This window comes from Alligator sinensis, unplaced genomic scaffold (genome assembly GCF_000455745.1).
Source record: "Alligator sinensis unplaced genomic scaffold, ASM45574v1 scaffold467_2, whole genome shotgun sequence".
Taxonomy (NCBI): Eukaryota; Metazoa; Chordata; order Crocodylia; family Alligatoridae; genus Alligator; species Alligator sinensis.
In genome coordinates, this window is record NW_005842129.1 from 2,241,003 (window position 1) to 2,261,342 (window position 20,340).

The window sequence follows — 20,340 nt, forward strand, 5'->3', positions numbered from 1 at the left end:
TCCTGCCTATGCAGGGGGTCGGACTCGATGATCTATTGAGGTCCCTTCTGACCCTAACGTCTATGAATCTATGAATCATGGCACGTGAGGCCATTTTGCTTGGTTTTACGCCATGGCCAGCCCCAGCTCTGGGTAGCTGCTGCCAGCAACAGAGCCTGGGCTGCTCCCAGCAGGGCTTGTAGCATCCCAGCTGCCTGCTGGGAGCAGCCCGGGCTCCCAGGTGACAGCAGCTCCCCAGAGCCAGGGCCGGCTGCAGCCGGGAGGCTCCAAACAGCTGATGGCACGTGAGGCCATTTTGCTTGGTTTTACGCCATGGCCAGCCCCAGCTCTGGGTAGCTGCTGCCAGCAACAGAGCCTGGGCTGCTCCCAGCAGGGCTTGTAGCATCCCAGCTGCCTGCTGGGAGCAGCCCGGGCTCCCAGGTGACAGCAGCTCCCCAGAGCCAGGGCCGGCTGCAGCCGGGAGGCTCCAAACAGCTGTGCCAGGCTCCGGCACCAGCTCTGCACCAGCGCATGCTTCCGTACGTCAGACTGGGCGATGAGGGAGGGGTCTGAGGCAGTGCAGCCCTGGTCTCTCCCCTGCTTCCAGCACAGAGGTGATAGCAGGCTTCCGGAGCCTGGTGCAGCTGTTTGTAGCCAGCCTGGGCTCTAGGCAGCTGCAGCAAGCAAGCAGCTGTGCTGGGCTCCACAGCTCTGGCATCAGCTCTGTGCTGGCAGCGACTACATGGGCACCTCAAGACGGGCCTCACAGATGTTAAGCATAGTATTGGTATAAATAACAAAAAGCAGGGCAGGTAGTACTCAGACATCCAGGTGGACCTGCAGTGCCCTCCATCTTGCCTCAAAGTTACTGAAAAGCACATACCACAGCCATGCAGCAGCTGCTGCAGCAGTAGCTAGTGTTCTCGTGTTGATTTAAAAAAGTATTTTGGGAACTAAAAAAAAGTTGAGTGCCAGTTTTACTTTAAAAAAACAAACAAATGCTCACAGATTGTGATTGGCAATTCCTCAGTTAAAAATGCCACAGCCCATTGGTGGGTCTTGAGTGACTTAAAAAAACAATCCTTGAGCCACAGATCCATTTGTGAAGTTGCTGCAACTTTACATATAAGACATAAAGGACAAAACAGTACAAGTAAAAATATATCAAGCAAATTATTAGAATTTATAAAATGTGACTATCTAAAGAAATAATTATTTAATATTAGAAAGAACTCATCTTAAATTCTCTACATTGTAAAGTCTTAAAATACCTCTAACAGGTGGTTAACTTGTTAGGGAAAAGAACATCTTATGCATGCTTCAAAAACTAGGTTTTTAACAGTCACTAACTTTGTATACCTGCAGGTGACCATTACAGCAAGAAATACAGTTCAGGACCAAAAAGCAAAAATCCTGAGATAGACCTGGATTTTTGTATTCTATTGCCTGGCTAAATATTAACAGCTTACTAAATAAGGCTTTAAAAAATGGTCCTAATAGGGATATGAATATTAATTATAATATCCTTATTTAAGCTCTAGCTTATCTAAAACATCTAGCTAGCATAAAACCACCAAATACACTCTAAACAAACTTAAACCTACTTCTTTTGACCATTCTCGTACTTTCTAAAACTGTTCTCATCTCTGACATTCTTTAGCCTGCTCATATCCTTTACCTCCTCTTCTCTTACCCTGCTTTGTTCAAATAAATGCTCTGTCATATTGCCATTAAGTAGCTCAGGGCATACTATAGTCTGCAGTGGTGGAAAGCAAACTTTTTTGGCAGATGTGCCATAAATTAGTCCCACATTCTCCCAGGGTGTCATTCTGATCCCCTTCCCCTGCTGCTCTGCTTCCTCCTCCGGGCATGTCTACACATTCATTAATGCACCTTAGATACTGCACATTTAGTACTTAATAAAGTACTAACTAAAATGCGCAGTACTTAGAGTTACTGTGCAGTAGCACCAATGCATGGTTATTTAGCAATACTCACTGTGCATTAGCCTAATAACACTGCGCAGTAGGCTATTAGCATGGTTTGTGCTGTGACGTGCTACGACGTAGTGCTATTAGGCTAATGCACAATAAGCAGCTTGTGTAGACACACCCTCTGTCTGCTACTCTGCTTTCTTCTCCCCCCCCGATCTGTCACACGCCACACACACAGGCTGCCTGTGCCACGTGTGGCACCCATGCTGCAGGTTGCCCCCCTTTACTCTACAGAATCCAGCCACCTGAAAACATTGTGAACAAAGTTACTAACTCCATCAGGCAGGGAAGCCAAAGTTGTGAAACATCCTGGCACAATGGACCTTGCCCAAGCAGCCAGCATTGATGTATGTGAACTGCCTCCTCTGGTCCATGATGTTCATTGTTATAATTGGGAAGAAGCCCTTATGGTTGATGTATTCTGAGATGTAGTGGGCAGGGGAGAGAATGGCTGTTGTATTTGTCCAAGGGTATTCCGAAATAAAATTGCTCCAACAACAAGAGTGGGAAATGCCATGCTGGCCAGCACTGAATATATATATTTGGAACATAAAGTAAAGCTATAGTTACTATAGGAGTATATCCCATACCTCAGAAGCCATCTCTCACAGAAGGCTGACACTGACAAAGAAATCCCAACGTTGCCTCAAATGTGCACCTTTGGACACCTGAAGAAATAGGTGTTCGAAGATTGCAACATCAGATCTGAAACCAAGCTCCTGGTTTATCAAGCAGTCATAGAAACATAGAACCGGAAGGGACCTGTAAGGTCATCAAGTCTAGTCCCCTGCCATGGGCAGGAAGTTGTTGGGCTCAGATGAGCTTGACAAGGTGCCTGTCCAGCCTCACCTTGAATACCTCCAAGGAGGTTGACTGCGCCACATCTGCTGGGAGTGTGTTCCAGATTCTGGTGACCCTTACAGAGAAGTTTTTCCTTATGTCCAGACTGAATTTACCCTCTATTAGTTTATGCCCATTGGTCCTTGTCCTCCCTTGAGGTGCCCTCCTGAAGAGTTACTTTCCTAGTTCTTGATGCTCCCCCTTGACGTACTTGTAGGCAGCTATCAAGTCACCTTTCAGCCTTCTCTTACTCCGACTGAAGAGGCCCAGTTCCCAGAGTCTCTCCTCATAGGCCTACCCTCCATGCCCTTAACTATATGGGTGGCCCTTCTTTGTACCCTCTTGAGCTTATCCACATCCTTCTTGAAGCGCGGTGCCCAGAACTGGGCACAGTACTTCAGCTGAGGCCTCACCAACGCCGAATAGAGAGGCAGGAGTACCTCCTTAAATCTATTGGCCACACATTGGCTGTGCACGCTAGAGTTTTATTTGCCCTTCTGGCAGCCTCACCGCGCTGTTGGCTCATATTCATCTTTCAGTTGATTGTGACCCCCAGGTCTCATTCAGATGCTGTGCCAGCCAGTGGACCACCACCCATTGTACAGTTATGGTGAGGGTTCGAATAGAGAGGCAGGAGTACCTCCTTAAATCTATTGGCCACACATTGGCTGTGCACGCTAGAGTTTTATTTGCCCTTCTGGCAGCCTCACCGCGCTGTTGGCTCATATTCATCTTTCAGTTGATTGTGACCCCCAGGTCTCATTCAGATGCTGTGCCAGCCAGTGGACCACCACCCATTGTACAGTTATGGTGAGGGTTCTTCTTACCCAAGTGAAGGACCTTGAACTTCTCCCTGTTAAACCTCATCTGACTTCATTCTGCCCATAAATCCAGTCTGTCAACGTCGTCCTGGATCTTTGCCCTATCCTCTGGTGTGCCCAAATTTCCCCACAGCTTGGTATCATCTGCAAACTTAATCAATGAGCTTTCCACCCCTTCATCCAAGTTGTTAATGAATATATTGAATAACACAGGTCCAAGCACTGATCTCTGGGGGACACCACTGGAGAAGGCCCTCCGGGATGAGGACATCCCATTGATCACCACTCTCTGGGTGTGGCCTGTAAGCCAGTTGTCCACCCGCCTTACTGGAGACTAGTGCAGCTGAGTACTCTCCAGTTTGTTAGAGAGAATCCCATGGAAGACAGAGTCAAAGGCTTTACTGAAGTCTAAGATGACAACATCAACCTCGTGTCCCTCATCCAGGTGGTTAGTTATCTGGTCATAGAAGCATACACGGTTTGTCAGGCATAATCTATCCTCGACAAAGCCATGCTTGTTGCTTTTTAGCACCCAATCTGTTACCAGCTTCTAACTGATGGCCTCCTTAACCAACTTTTCAAAGATTTTACCCAGGACTGAGGTCAGACTGACTGGTCTGTAGTTTGCAGGGTCATCCCTCTTCCCTTAAAGATGGGCACCACATTTGCCTTTTTCCAGTCATCCGGGACCACTCCTGAGTTCCAGGACTCTTCAAACAGCTTGGCCAGTTCTTTCAGGACTCTTGGGCGCAGGTTGTCTGGGCAGTCAGGGCCATCCCTAGGGGTGTGCGGGGTCCAGGGTATATCAGCCCATGCAGGACCAGGGGATGGCGAGGGAGGGGTGGCAAGCGGCTGGAGCACAGAGCCAGTGGCATGCAGTGGCCATGGTGGGACCAGTACGGCACTATCCGCGGGGCCCCCCAAAGTGCATGGCCTGGGGCAGTTGCCCCGATTCACTCCCCACCTAACCATCCTAACCGCCACCCCGGGATGGCCCTGTGGCAGACTTGAAAATGCCCAAGCATTGTAGAAGATCCCTCATCCCTCACCTGTTCTGGGCTGATTTAATGTAGGCTGTTGCCTTCCCCCTGTTCCCTGGGCCTCTGGTCAGGGTGAGCAGTCCCCAGTGGATTTCAGAAATACTGATGCAAAGTATAGAATCATAGAATAGAACAGTGGTCTCCAACCTTTTTATGGGGAAGATCCCTTTTTGGCATCCCAGGTCTACTGCACCTGCTCTGCCCTGCCCTGTTGGTGACTTCATTGCACTGTTGGCTCATATTTATCCTCTGGTCAATTGTCACCCCCAGGTCCATTTCAGATCTGGTGTCAGCCAGTGGAATACTGTCTCTAGTGGGTTATGGAATAGAGAAAATCCCACACAATTTACTGATTCGTTTTGATGCACTGGCTGGGGGAGTAGTTAGCTGATTGCACGATTTCACAATGATTACACACTTAATTTATACAACACAATTTTATTTTAAAACTCTTTGCTACGTATATAACACTGCTTAGCTTTAAGAAACACCACAAACATTAAAAACACAATAATTACATATATCAGAAACAATGCTCCGAATGCACTTCCTTCCCAAACAATGCTATAAGAATTAGTGTTACAAAAACAACTACAATTACAACTAAAAGTTAAATTTGAATCAATACTATTATTTTTCATAATATACTTACAATCCTAGAATTCTGAGAAGCCAAATACCAAAATATGGTTTCATTCCTCAGTAGTATGATTTAATGGGTTGGCCTCAGTAGTACGGTTCAATAGGCTCGCCTCAGCAATACAATTCAATAGGCTGGCCTCAGCAGTGATAGGACTAAGTCCCCTTCCTTCAGTCCCTTTCGGGCGCTCCGCGGCTTCAGCGTGAACTAAGAGATTCGTGTTCACGGAGAGGCTTGATTAGGCGATCAATCTAATCAGAACTTATACTTGCGATTCTTCCTTCGTTGTTCTGCAAGTGAAGTCACCTCCAAATTGGGACAGTAAGTTACAGGTTTTTATTGAGTGAGCTGCCGTCAGTGGGCTCCTCCTACTCAACTTATCATAACTCCCAAATTTGGGCTCGGATCTTACTCAACAGAAATTACCTTTGTTGAGCATTTTTAAATTATTCTTGGGGAGACTTCCATATCACTGTAAATACTCTTTTCTTTTTACCAGTCTGGTTAAAAGGCCCCAGGCTTTGATTTCTCGGAATTTAGGACATTTACTTTCTTTGTAAAAAACTTCTAAAGGTACAATTTAGATTAAGGTTTTAGGCGAAGTCAGGACATTTCGCACGTAGCTCCAAAACAATGAGCTAGATAAGGAGATAGATCCTATCTTCTTCCTGAAACTGGCTAATGGGCAACCTTTACAAACATTCAAACTATTTCATTCAATATGACAAAGCGCTGGCCACATTAGGCTTCTCAAAGCAGTTTGGAGCTTCTGAAGCTCTTCAGAGCCGCCTTGGAGATCCGGCCATAGGGTATAATGGGGAAACAATAAAATATCTATCACCTTGGGTTTTTTTGTCTGATTTGGATGAAATTTTCAGCGGTGGTAGACTCTGTGGAGAGCATGAAGCCTGCCAAGTTTCACGAAGATCTGTGCAGGGGTTTGGGGGGAAGTGCATTGACTCGCTGGGATCGGCCTCCGAGCCAGTTGCTAACCTACCTCACTGTTGACTGGTCCAGGCCAGTACCCTCCAACTTAACTGAGAGGATCTTGTGGGGTACTGTATCAAAGGCCTTGCTAAAGTCTAGATGGATGATGTCAACTTCATGTTCCATATCCAGCTGGTTAGTTACCTGGTCATAAAAATACATCAGGTTTGTTAGGCATGACCTCCCCTCAACAAAGCCATGTTGGTTGTTTTTCACTACCCCACCTGTTATAAGCTTGTGGCTGATAGCTTCCTCGACAATTTTTTCAAAGATTTTTTCCCCAGATCAAAGTCAGACTAACCGGTATTGTGGGCTGCCCCTGGGTATTCAGTAGGAGTCCCACAGTGGAATCTGATTTTTTTTCTTGCTCCCTATGTATCTGTAGAAGGACTTTTTGTTATCTTTCATACTGGTTGCTGTCGCAGAGCATCTAGGTGCCCTGCTCCTAAGAAGGAAAAAAAACTGTTAGGGAAAGAGTGATGAGCCCAGCTGCAGATTGCCGGGGCAACCAGAGGAGGTCAGCTGACCAGAAGGGGCAGGGCCTGGCTCCCATATAAAGCCCAGGGGCTGAGGCCAGGCTGGGAGTTCCTTGCCAGCAGCCAAGGGGGAAGGAGCTCTCTCAGGGAAGAAAGGGGAAGCCTGACTGAAGGCACAGCATCTGACACGGCTGAGAGATGGAGTATTCCCTGGTAGGCTGGAATGTTGTTATAGCCGGGCGGCTTCCATTTAAATTATAGCCAAGGGGTTTGCATTTTGTTTGCTGTTTGTTACCAGTGGTTTGGGTGAGGCTATTAGGGGTTGGAGGACGCCTCATAGGGGACCCACAGCAGTGTGGGGGCCCCAGCACCAGCAAGGGTGCAGCATTCGGGGTGCACTAACCCCAGCCTCAGAGAGGGGGCAGTTGAGAAGCCCCAGAGAGGGGACACTAATGAGAAGCCCCAGCGTGGGTGTGGTGAGCCCCAGAGAAGGGGGCAGCACTTTAAGAAGCCTCAGGAGAGGGGGCAGCATTGTGGAGAAGCCCCAGGGAGAGGGCACAGAGTGAGACAGGGCCGTGGAGAGCCCTAGCACCAGAGAGGGCACAGATTGAAAGAGGTAGGGCCCAGAGAGGACAAGGGGGCCAGATTATAAACAAGGCCCAGACCGAACAACGTCTATTCCATCTGTGGGGCTTGGGGCGTGGTACAGGGATGGTTGGAGCCATGTATAGCCCATAAGGCTAGGGTGCCCCTAAAGCACCCATTGCAGAGCGGGACCCACGAGGGGTCTGGGAAACCACGGGGTCCGAGTGTCCAGCAAGACGTGACCAAGAAAGCGTAAAAGGCAGCCTCCCTAATATATTTGAACACCAAAGACGAGAATTTGAGGGTGCCCATTGGGTCAACTTGGCACGGTAAAGGGGGCCTTAGGGAGATCACGGCCATCCTACTGGACCCCGCGCCATGACAGTTGCCAATTTGATCTCCGTGCCCACCTTAGCTTTTCGTGTCTTGTATCTGCAGGCCCTGGTGATACAGGCGTACTCCTCCCTGGTTGCTGAGCCATTCCTCCACTGTATATATATACTTTTTTCTTTTTCAATGGCTCCCTAATATCCCTGGTGAGCCAAGCAGGTCTCCTGGCTCCTTTTCCACTTTTTGCCCGTGTGGGGATGACCTGTTTTTGAGCTGTGAGAATTGCCTCCTTAAGGAAGCACCATCATTCCCACACTCCCAAATCATCCAGTTGCCAGTTGCAGAGGGCCTCTCCAATGATCCTCTTGAGTTTGCCAAAATCTGTCTTCTTGAAATTTAGGACTCCTGTTCTGATGACTAATTTCCCAGTCTTACGGTGGATGGTGAACTTTATCAGGTCATGATCACTGTTGCCTGGGGTACCACCAATCCTTAGGTCGCTTATGATGTCCTCCCCTTTGGTCAGCACTAAATCCAGGGTGGCCTTGCCCCTAGTAGGCCCTTCTACAACCTGTGTCAGAAACAGATTGTCTGTTGTTGCCAGGAAGTTGGCTGACATGCTGGAGGCAGCTGAATGGTCTTCCCAATAGATGTCTGAGTAGTTGAAGTCACCCATGACTATCATGTCTTTAGTGCTAGCTGCCTCTGTCAGTCCTCCTGAGAATGCTCAATGGCTCTCTTCCTCTTGGGAGGGAGGCCTATAGTAGATTCGCAGCATCAGGTCTCCCTCTCCTCGTCCCCCTTGTAGTCTGACTCAGAGGGTCTCAAGGGCCCCTTCCTTGATGTCAAACATGATCTGCAGGGAGGGTTACTGTTCTTTCATATAGAGGGCCTGTAACAGGAGGTCTTCTCGGGGCCGATTTAACTGTGGCCCGCCCCCCTGTTTCTGGGCTAACTGCCCACCTTCTTTCCCGCCACACCTTGTTAGAATTAATTAATAGATGTTAATAAGCAGGAGGCTGCCCATTTCCTGCCCTGATGCCAGGGGGCACTATCTGCAGGTCCATTCCTTCCCTACGCTGCAGCCCGAGCCTCGCAGATGGCATCTCGATGTTATCATCATTACCAGCCCCCACACTGGGCCCCAGAATCCTCCTAATTGAACCCCGCCTGGATTCCTCTCCTCAGGCGGCCTCATCTGCCTTCATACTAGGCAGCATAACTCCCTAAACTGCTTCCCCTTCGGGTGTGGTCCCCCCGGGACCTTCGGCTCGCTAGCCCTGGCCCACCTCCAGGCCAGTTGGAACGCCAGGTACACAGCTCTTGGGCGTTCCTCGCGGTGGGCCCCTGGCCCTTTGACCCTTCCGGTCCTGGCCCCAGCATTGACCAGTCAGGGGAAGTCCAGACAGGCATGAGTCTATGGCCTTTTCTCGCTCTCCGGGGGTCCACCCTCCAGACCCTACGAAGGGGTAATCCACGCAGTTGTGGGGGCCAGGGGTTAAGACACCTCGACCTGCCTTTCACCAGGGTGGTCACTGGCCTGGCATTTCCTGGGGGCTTCCGCACCACTGAGAGCCCCACCAGGCCACCCACTCCCGGCAGGGTGCAGTTTTAGGTTGTACCCAGGACCAGGAGCCTCCTGACCATCCCCTACAGCTCCTCCCTTCCCTCCAGATGATACCAGCAGCCCTCCGGCCAGGCGATATTGTTGCCTGGCCTCCAGCAGCAGAACTGCCCTGTTTATATGGGCAGCCCCAAATTAAAAAATGGGTGCCCTCATCAGGCACCTGGCAGCTGCCAGCTCCAGGCCCTTAAAGTGGCAGGCACAGGGCCACACCTTCTTCCCAATCCAATCCTTCCTATAAAGCCTGTAACCTTCAGTATTCATTGCCCAGTCATGTATATCATCCCACCAGGTCTCTGTCAACCCAATCAAATTGAATGTCTCATCAGCCAGTAGGACTGGCAGTTCCTCTTATTTATTTCTGTGCTTCTGACATTCCCATAAAGACATTTGAGCTCTCCCCTGCTCATCTCAGGTTTTCTATCACATTGTCTGCCTCAAGACATCCGTTGTTTGAATGTCCTCCCATGTGTCGTTGTGGCTAATGGATTCTGCTTCAGCAGCAAAACCTTCTCCCTGGCCCCCGGACACGGCTAGTTTAAATACCTCCTCAACAAGTTGGCAACTCTCATGGCGAAGAGCTTCTTCCCTCTGGTCATGAGATGAACAGCATCCCTTGCATGGAAGCCGCTGTAGTTAAACTGCATACCAAGGTCAAGGTATCCAAAGCCCACATGGTGACACCGTCTTCTAAGCCTTCGGTTGACCTCGATACACTCCTCCCTCTGTTGGCCACTGTCCCTGACTGGGAGGACTGCAGAGAAGACAACTTGTGCTACTAGGTCAGGGGTGGGCAATTATTTTGGGTGGAGGGCCACTTACCCAGTTTTGGCAAGCTGTCAAGGGCCACATGGGTAGCCCCTTGACAGGCGGCCCGTCCCCTGGTCACCGTCTTGGAACCAATGTCTCAGGACCAGCACCGGTGAGGCCCACAGCGTAGTGCAGGCTGGCAGGGGTCTGTGGAGCTGGACTCAGCTGCACTAGCAGGGAGAAGGGGGAGCTGGCTTGGCTCCATAGAGCCCCTACTGGCTGGGACCCTGTACTCCTGCTGCCCTGCTCTGGGCCCGGCCAGCGCTGGCCCTGGGACACCGGTGCAGGCCCCATGCTCCCACTAACTCCTGCATCTGCTCACTCCCAGTGCCCCCCACCCCAGCCCTGCAGTACAGGCGGGGGGCAGTGCACAGCCCCAACCTCCTGCTCACTGGCAGGGAAGGAGCTGGTGCTGAGCACGGGGAAAAGCAGCCCTTCCACCGCCCCATGGCCGGTGCTCCCTGCTGCAGAGGCTTGCAGCCCGCACAGGGCTGTCCTGAGCAAACTCCTGCATCTGCTCACTCCCAGTGCCCCCCACCCCAGCCCTGCAGTACAGGCGGGGGGCAGTGCACAGCCCCAACCTCCTGCTCACTGGCAGGGAAGGAGCTGGTGCTGAGCACGGGGAAAAGCAGCCCTTCCACCGCCCCATGGCCGGTGCTCCCTGCTGCAGAGGCTTGCAGCCCGCACAGGGCTGTCCTGAGCAGGCACAGGCAGCCCCATGTGGGCTGTGAGTGGCTGCAGCGCGGGGCGCTGCCCATGGGGTAGGCCACTTTTCCCACGCTCAGCATGCCGCCCCACACTGCAGCCACTCGCAGCCCGCATAGGGCTGCCTTTGCCTGGTCAGGACAGCCCCACACGGGCTGTGAGCAGCTGCAGCAGGGAGCACCGGTCACGGGGCAGGGGAGGGGCCACTTTTCCCTGCACTCAGCACCAGCTCCTTCCCTGGGCAGGGTCCTCCCCTGCCCTTCCCTCCCCCCTTACCTGAGTTTCCCCGCACTGGAAGAGCCACATGGTCCCAGGCCAGAAGCCCCTCCTGGGGCTTCTGGCTGGCAGGGCAGGGCAGGGCCGGGTAGGCCCTGCTGTTGTAGGAGTCCGCCAGGGCTTCCCCTGGGTCCTACTGCCCCTGGCTCCTGTCATTTTTGACAGGAACCAAGGACAAATAAATATTAATTTTCTAAATTTTTAGGGGATAGAATGGCCTCGCAGGCCGGATCTGGCCCGCAGGCCATATTTTGCCCACCCCTGGGCTAAGGGTTATTTAGGACCCCTTTCCCTTTGGAGCAGAACAGAAGACGTTGTCCCAGAAAGGGCATAAATCCTATAGTATCTATAGTTGACAATATATTATATTACTCCTGGTAATATATTAAAATGCATATTGATAGATTGCTTGTATTCAGTCTCATAAGAAGTGCAACATTAGGTCAGACCAGTGGTCTATCTAGCCCAGTTTCTTGCCTCTGACAATCGCAGAAGTTGATGCTACAGAGGGAGAGCTGGAACCCTCTAGAATGATCTAGATATAGTGACTCCCTACAGTGATCCTCTGGCATGTCTAAACCACCATTATTGGCTCAAAAATGCTGGAAGAAACATCTCTAACCATTCTGCTCAATAGCTATTAATTGATTTATCATCCATCAATTTAGCCAGGTTCAAAAAGGGACTGGATTTGCTATCTGCCTTTACCACCTCTTAGGGCAATGAAATCCACAAGTTAACTATGCGTTGCATAAAAAAGTACTTCTTCTTGCTAGGTTTAAACTTGTCATCTACTAGCTTCAGTGGGTGCTCCCTGGTGCTAGTATTAAATCTCTCTTTCAGGAGATCCAAATCTTAACTGGGAGCTTATCCTCCTTAATTAATTGCTTTCCTTTAAAACCATCTCTTTGAACAACAATTGAGTATGATTTTATGAGAGTTTTTTTTGGTGTTTTGCTCTAATTTATTTGTTTCTCTTCTTAATCTTTTCATCCTTAGAGGATAAGGGAAGGAATTATTTTAATAATAGAAGAAAAATATTTTTCATTATTTTTAGAGTTACAGTTAAACAAGGGACTTTTGAAAATTTTAAAATATTCAGTGTGCTTAAAGACTGTGAATGCAAACCCAAACTTTGGAACTGAGGAAGGTTTCACATTTTATTATAAACATATTATTACCATATTTTCCCAAAATAAAAATCAACACAAAGCATCCCTTCTATCTTCCCTATCTTCTTCCACGACCACAAATGCAAGCCCTCTCTGGTACATTTACACTATTGTACATTTGCAGGCACAGTCCCATAAGCGTAAGCCTGTATGCATCAAAACAGTTCTGCTTGCTTGCTTTCACATCTTTAAACATCTTAATTGTACCTCCTTCCATACACTTTCACAGCTGAAAACACCAAGTACAAGCTTTCACTTTGCTTACTTTTCTGCAGGTATGCATGCTGTGTATGCCAGTGTGTTGCTATGTGAATACCAACACACATACAGTATATTTATCTACAGTTCGATCTTAGACACCTCACACATTTGCACCCATACATATCTGCATTATAGGACCATAGAAAAGTAGGGCTGGAAGGGACCTCACAGGATCATCTAATTCAGCCCCGTGCTCAAAGCAGGACTAAACCATCCCAGACAAATGTCTGTCCAACCTATTCTTGGAAATTTCCAGGGATGAAGAATCCACAGCTTCTCTAGGTAGCCTACTCCAACGTTTGACCACCCTCAAAGTCAGAAAGTTCCTTCTAAATTGCCAACCCAAATTTCCTCTGCTGCTGCTTGGGGCCATTGCTCCATGTCCTGTCCCCTGGCCACAGAGGAAAAAAAACCCATCTCTATTCTTTCTCTAACTCCTTCAAGTATTTGAAAACTGTTATCAAATTCCCCTCTGTCTCCTCTCCAGGCTAAATATACTCTTTCAAATACGTGTGAACACAGTAATAAAACAAATTATTGTAATTATGCACTAGGGAGAGAGAACCTTAGTATGCTGGATTGCTGACTGCCTATCTGTGATTACCTCCTCAGATATGGGGGATTTTACCCTCAGTTTCGCTACCAAATTGGAGAAACCTATGGCAAAACCACATCTCACCTGCTCACCGATCCTAGTATTCAGAAGAGCCTGTGCTCTGTGCTGGCACCACTGGTGAAGCCAAAGTTCTTAAAGGATTTTAGTGACATAAAGCATCCCTTGAACCAGATGCTGGATCGAGACAAAAGTTATATTCCTGGCTACACAGGCAAGTAGAACTCAGGATTTCACTCCATACACAAACACAAGTTAAATTAAGTCTCAAATGGCTAAAATTAAGTCGGGGTTTTCACCCAAATAGGTGAGGTCTTGTAACAGAGGGGCAGAAGGCTCCTGTTACTTGAGGAGGAAAGAGCAGTAGGAGGAGCTAAACAGCCAGCCAGGGGAAAAAAGAGAAGCCAGGAGGGGGTATCATCAAGCTGGTTAACTTGCAATAGTCCAGCAGGGTAGAGTCCAGCAGGGGAGACGAAACACTTCTACAGTGGCTAGGCAGCAATGGTAAGCTACCCTGGGTTGAAGCCAGCTAGCCTAATCAGAAAACACCTGTGGGTAGCTGTGGAAGCCACCTAACCAGAAAGGGGCAGGGCCTAGAATATAAGCTCAGGAGTGAGCCAGGCAAGTACTCTGTCTCTAGAGGCCACTGGGGAAAGAGAGATGCCAGTTTCTGGGTGACTAATCGAGAGTCTGCTAGGGCTGAGGGCTGGCAGGGAACTTAAACCCAAATGAGAAGGGGTTGGTATACAGCCAGTTGGGTTAAGAGTTTAGTTATGGCCAGGGGACTTATGGTTTTGGTTTGAGTTTTGACCAGTAGACTATGTATGTGGCTGTAGTCAGGGAGCCAAAGGCATGCATTGCAGTTAACCTATGGTGGTGCACCTGAGGAACATATTGTGGTTAACCACAGCAGAGTTCCAGGGGCACACCAGTGTTTTGGAGCCCTGCCGGGGCAGGGGCTCTGGATAGAGATCAGGCTTAAGCCAAAGGGGATGTAAGCCCAGAGAGGGGCTGAAGCCCAGCCCGGGTGCAAGCCAGAAAGGGCCAGGGGCCCAGTGCTTGGGAAGGGTAGAGACCAGGGCCAAGGGGCCCAGACTCTGAGACGGTGAGATGGGGCCTGAAGCCCAAAAGCCAGGCCTGGGGCAGTGGACATAGGCAAAGGGCACAGACAGAGGAAAGGGGCAGAGGCAGGGAAGGCCAAGGCTCCAACAAGGGAGTAAAAGCCTTAGGTGGCCTGGTAGTGGCTTGGGGCAAAGTACTCCAGCTAACTGATAACTGTTAACATCTATGAGGCATGGACATGGCTATAGGGAAGTTTAGGAGGCCATGAATAGCCTGTAAGGCAAAAGGTACCCTGGGCATGTACGGGCCAGGGAGACCCATTCTGCATGAAAACAGGATTTGAGGCTAGCAGGATTCAGAGAAAGGATCCGCTGGTAGACTGTAGGACTGGAGCTGGCTCTAGGACCGTTAGGCAGCTTCCCTTTAAAAATTAATTACATCAAGTTATGGCAAAGTGAAAGCTAAAAGGAGGGTACCTTAAAGCCAGAGCAAGGCAGTTGCCATTTGGCCACCAGGGGGTGTTGCAGCTGACCCTGGGGCCAGGTCCTATTACAGGTCTGAATTCACAATATATGAACTACTTTGGAAAAAGTGTAACATACTTTAGTGGAAAAATCATAGCTTTGACATAGGAAAGGGGAATGGTTGCATTCATGTAATGTTTCCTTATTCAGTATGGATGTGGCCCCTCAGTCTCTTGCCTCTGAGAGTTGACAATATGAATGTTCTCACTCTCTTATTTGCCAAGTAACTGTAAAATGAAGTATTTTCTTCTCTTTTGATAAGGGTTCACATAGATTCCCACTTGTAGGATTTTGAATACACCCTTGGCATTGAGCTCAGACCCCTCTTCAATAGTAGTTCTCTTCAGGTAGCATACATGATGCTTTCGAACAGATTTGAACCTCAGTTTGCATCAGCAGGTCCACCAGGACCCAACAGAAGTTTTTCTTCTATGTTCTTCTCAGCATGGGAGAATTGTTTTTTATTTGCTTTTCCTGTAGTGACAAAGGTGTGTGTGTGTGTGTGTGGGGGGGGGGTTATGAGTATAAAGCTTTATAACAGCTCACTATCGAATTATGCAGTAGTGTGATATCACCTGAGTAAGGGCAAAAGTTTGTTAGTTCTGATGTGTGATACAATCATGTTTCTTTGTGGTACCGGACAGTACCTGCTCTGTTCCAGTAATAGGTTTAAGAGCTACATTCCTGTGATATCAAAATGTTCATTACTGTCTGATTTAGTGCTCAGGAACTTTCTTCTCTCAGGCATGCTCCATACTGTGAGAATTCACCTCAGTTTAGAATACCTCCTCCTTTATTCTTTATAACTTTATCTTCAAGGCATTCCTTGCTACTGTCTGTTGCTATGCATCTACACTGCACAAGAAATAGAAACATACATGCTGTATAAATCCTCAAAGTTAAGCTACTAGAAAACTGCCCATTTAAGCACTTGCAGTACAATAGGATTCTGACCTATGGGTGAATCTAAGATTTTGAAATGGAAGGTGGCAAATGGTGTGACACATCATCACATACAACACAATACATTTTTCTCTAATTAAAGAGAATCTAGAAATCTTACTATTATGCTAGGGAACTAGCACTATATTATTCAGCTTAAGATCAAAGCAAATATAATTATTGGAATAGCATACATTTGCTAAGCTTATATATGTTTTAAAACAGTCAAAATAATCAAAAGATAATGCCATTAGTCATGTAGTCATTCTAGTTTAATGTGTGTGTGTGTATATGTGCACCCTCAAGAAGACCTAAGGTGATTTACATTGCGTTAGCTGCCATATTTATGGTGCACTAAGGGCAGGTTTACATGTGCACATCCTTAATGTGCCTTAAACATGCTGACTTAGGGCTATCTGGGACCAAATTTGATACCTGTATAAAGCAAGTATCAAATTTAGGCTCGATTAGTTAAGGCACTGTAAATCACGTGTAGGCGTCTTAATGCTATGTTGGCTGTACTAACAGGAGCCCAGCTCACGGGGCTGTGTGCTTCTGCAGGCACCACCAGGAAGAAAAAAGTGACAGCTGGTGTTGCAGCTGCTGGTGGCTTCCCCGTGCCTCTCCCTTGGGACAGGTTTGGTGGCCCAGCAATGCAGCCCTGCAGTGGTGGGACGCCTCGCTGCCTTCCCAGGATTCAGGTGCCCTTAAAAGCCCACACTAGGGCTCCCACCCATTACAGCAGGCAGGCTGAGACTGCATCTGCCCCATTGCCTGATACAGCTTTCCCTGTTCCACCCACCTCTGTCCTGGGCAAGCGCCCAATGGCAGGATGCTGGGAGAGGTGGCGTCAACTCCTGGGGGCTCTGTTTGGCTCAGCCCAGGAAGTCTGGGACTGCATCTGCCTCCAGTGCCCAGCGTGGCTTTCCCTGCTCCCCTGCTTGATCCAAGCCTGAGCTCCCACCTGCATTATGCCCAGGCTGAGCCACATAGAGGCCCAAGGAGCTGCTGCCACCTCTGTCACAGGCAGTGAGAATTATTAAATAGCTGTTGGCAACTCTAAATCAATAATGCTGGATTCCTGAGAGGGTAGTTAAGAGGTCATAGATCACTTGTTCTATCTGGTTCAATGCTCTCTCTCTAGCATCCACTTCTGCCATGGTAGGAGACAGGTTACTGGGCTAGATAGACCACTGGTCTGTCTCAGTATGGCACTTTTTATGTTTGTATGGTCATATATCCATGAAGCAGTACTTTGGACTCTAGGGCTTCTTAGTGTTGTTCAGCAAGTGAGACAGCTCTTTCTTAGCTGGGTATAATAATACTTGTACTTGACTCTATTAGCCAGTTGACAATGGGACTGCTTCTTCTCTCTAGTACACAGAGGTCTGCATGTCAAACCTTTCCTCCCTTGACATGAATGCCTTTTCATTCCTCTGATTTGTTCACATTTACACATATATACATCTTAATTTTTTTTTGTTTTGTTTTACAGGATTCATTCCCTACCAAAAAGCACAGGTTGGAATGTACTTCCCTATACCAGCACCTGAATCAAACCCTGCCTTATCAAGACTTGTTCCAGCAAAGGAACAACAATTATTGATGAACACAGATACTGGTGACTCCTTATCATTATGTGAGAAGAACAACTTCATCCCTTGCCATCCTGGTATCTGTTTGGCATGTGGCCATGGGTGGAAAAGTCTTTCCCGTCCTCCTGGAAAACAACTAACCTCTGAGCAGGAAGAGAAGAAGTCATCTTGTGACCCTGACATTGCTTTGGCATGTGGGCAAGAAAAGAGCCATGGACCTTGCCATTCGGAAATCGCGCTTGCATGTGGTCAGGGATGGAACAATTTTCCCTGCCTCCCTAGAATCAAAGAGGTATGGGAGAGAGCTCTGTACCACACTGCCTTTGTAGAGACTGACAAAATGAAAGTGTGTTCCTTATTTACATTGGCACTCTAGAGGGGGTAATATATATCAAACATGCTTTGTGTATTTGTGTATGTGTATAGACTTTATTGAAATTCATGTAGTTTGCTGTGTCCGTCTTAGCAAGTCACCCAGACCACTCTGATAACTAATAATTAAACCTAATTTTATGGAAATAATTAAACCTGATGTATGGAAAAGAGGTATTATAAAATACATTTGATATCTCTTGCAAAAGTAAAAATTTGGTTGATAAAGATAATTGTGTTGACACGATATATTTAATATTCCGTAAGTTTTTTGACTCAGTCCTACATGGCAAAAATAAAAACAGTCAAATATATATTCCAGAGGTAAGGATTCTTTGGGTCATGCATCTTTTATTGGACCAACTGTATTGTCAAGATAAAGTCAGACAAGCTTTTGAATGCAAAATATTCTTCAAGTCTGAAGAGGAAAGCAAGCACAACAATTTTTAAGAACAGTAGGTACAGCTGTGAAATATGAGGGGGAGAAATTCTCAGGGGTAGCAGATAAATAATTAGTAGAAGAAAAGAAGCTTGATTTCTGGGTGATCAAGATGAGGGATGAGGATCATTATTACCTGTTGTGTAGAACCATCCTGCAGTACACACACATCTGAAGTCATACAGGAGCTTACTTACCAGTACCCAATCTCTTGATGCCATACCCAAGGAGACACGACTACAGATGTGAAACAAGAGACTGAAGAAAATACTTGACAGTGAAAAAATGTACATTCCAGCAGCTCAGTCCTTATTACCAGGGGCTGATGAACTATGGCAAAAATAGCAATGTTTCAACCACCTACATACCAGACTTGGATGTTCCAAGGAACTAATGAAGAAGTGGAGCTATACCACTGGTTCACTACCTGTGACTGAGGCAAAGAGCCTCAGACTATGCAACACCTGCTGCAATGCCCACTGCTTGAAGGCGCATGTACACAGTAAACTACAAGAATTTCAATAAAGTCTATACAAATACACAAAGCCTGTTTGATATCTATTACCCCCTCTAGAGTGTCATGTACTTTTCTGTCTATGGCGGCGGGGCTGGACCTAATGATCTCTTGAGGTCCCTTCCAGCCCTTAATGTCCAATGTCTAAGAAATGACATGCACGAGCATGTGTAACAACATGGTCAAATGTGGTGTAGAGACATGAGGAGAAGAAGACGACCTGTCAGGTATAGAAAGAATTTCAGGAATCAAGTGTGTTATAAAATCAGTATCGATGTTCAGTCCTTGGTTCCTAGTGTCTAGCCAGCTTATGAATATTCCTGAATTCACCTTTTAAAGGCGTTTGGTAAATTTCCCTTGAGCATGAGGATAGTGAGGTCAGAAAGCAACCGGTTGTTCTGTGAAAAGTGTGTTCCTACTGGCATATGTGTATCTCCATCCTTTATATTTGTTTTTTGTAAGAGTTCATTTTGTTTCATGAGTAGCTATTTAGTTTCAGCCACATAGTTACCAGGAAGGCATTTGGTACATTGGATCAGATATATCACATTTTGGGTTCTGTAGATTCCAATAGGCTTGTTGTGGGAAGCTGTAATTGTAGTAGCAGTGGGGATGTGTTGACAGATTAACCACCTATTATTAATGTCTGTTGAGCAGTAGGCAGTTTGCTTCAGGTGACAATTTGGGCAAAGTTCAGAGGTTTTTTGAAAGCCAGGAGCAAGAGGCACTGGGAATATTTCTCTCAAGGTCTGATCTTTGTTAAGTATAGGTTGTAGCTGTTTGATGATTCTTCTAATTGGTTCCAGAGTAGGGTCATAGGTGACCACCAGGGGTATATGTAGTATTAAAGAACTTAGGGAGGACCCCATACCAGCATTTGCTCTGGGACTGGAAAACATTATATCCTTCCCATCCTAGCTTCAGAAAAAACTATTTCCACTTATCCTTAACTCTCCTATCCCAGGAACTTTTTATATGCTCCCAAAAATCCGAAAACAAGGTAACCCTGGCACACCTATCATATTCAACTATGATACCTTCCCAGAAGAGCTATCAGGATTCATAGAAACTACCCAGAAACCACTTGTCATGAAAAGAACAAGTTTTCTACAAGACACCACAAGACTTCCTCAACAGAATCCAGAGCATCAACCACTCCTGAGCAGGCCATATTTGCAACCATGGGTATCACCTATCACCAGCCTGTATACTAACATCCAACACCATGAAAGCACAGCTGCCTGCTTGAAATACCTACAAGAACATGGAGCATATAACAGATATGCAACAGCATGTTGAAAAAAATCATCCTCACCCACAACTTCACTTTCAACAATCAACACTTCCTCCAAACCATGGGCACAGCTATGGGCCAAAAGAAAAAGCATTTCTAAAAAACTGCAGTATTAAACCTGCACTACACCTCCATTACGTAAATGTTCTTTTCATCATTTGAACTGAGCACCTGGTCTCACTTATTGACTTTAACCACAGGTTTAACAACTCTCACTCCTTGATCAAACTTTTTCTAGAATACTTCTACTCTACCATCAACTTTGTACATAGCATGGTCCACATTTGGGATGGCACCCTACAAACTGCCATATGCAAAAAAACCTATAGACCACCATACATATCCCCACAAGACCAGCCATTTTCCCAAGCACACCAAAACAGCTGTAATGTACAGTCAAACCCTCAGATACCACCATATCTGCTCTGAGGAGAACACTCATGAT

General features: G+C 47.3%; 1 protein-coding gene across 2 annotated transcripts in view; it reads left to right on the plus strand.

Annotated features, from left to right (window-relative positions):
• The window catches only part of FAM166A (family with sequence similarity 166 member A), a 68,250-nt gene that overhangs the window by 14,750 nt on the left and 33,160 nt on the right, over positions 1 to 20,340 (plus strand). The window contains exons 3-4 of one of the 2 annotated variants that reach the window (XM_014520561.2): positions 13,153 to 13,367; positions 17,177 to 17,976. In XM_014520561.2, the coding sequence (XP_014376047.2) occupies positions 13,153 to 13,367; positions 17,177 to 17,652 (691 nt within the window). In that variant the 3' untranslated portion in view covers positions 17,653 to 17,976. Of the gene's footprint in view, positions 1 to 13,152; positions 13,368 to 17,176; positions 17,977 to 20,340 lie in introns of those variants that run through there. The other variant, XM_006025004.3, reaches the window with a different exon arrangement.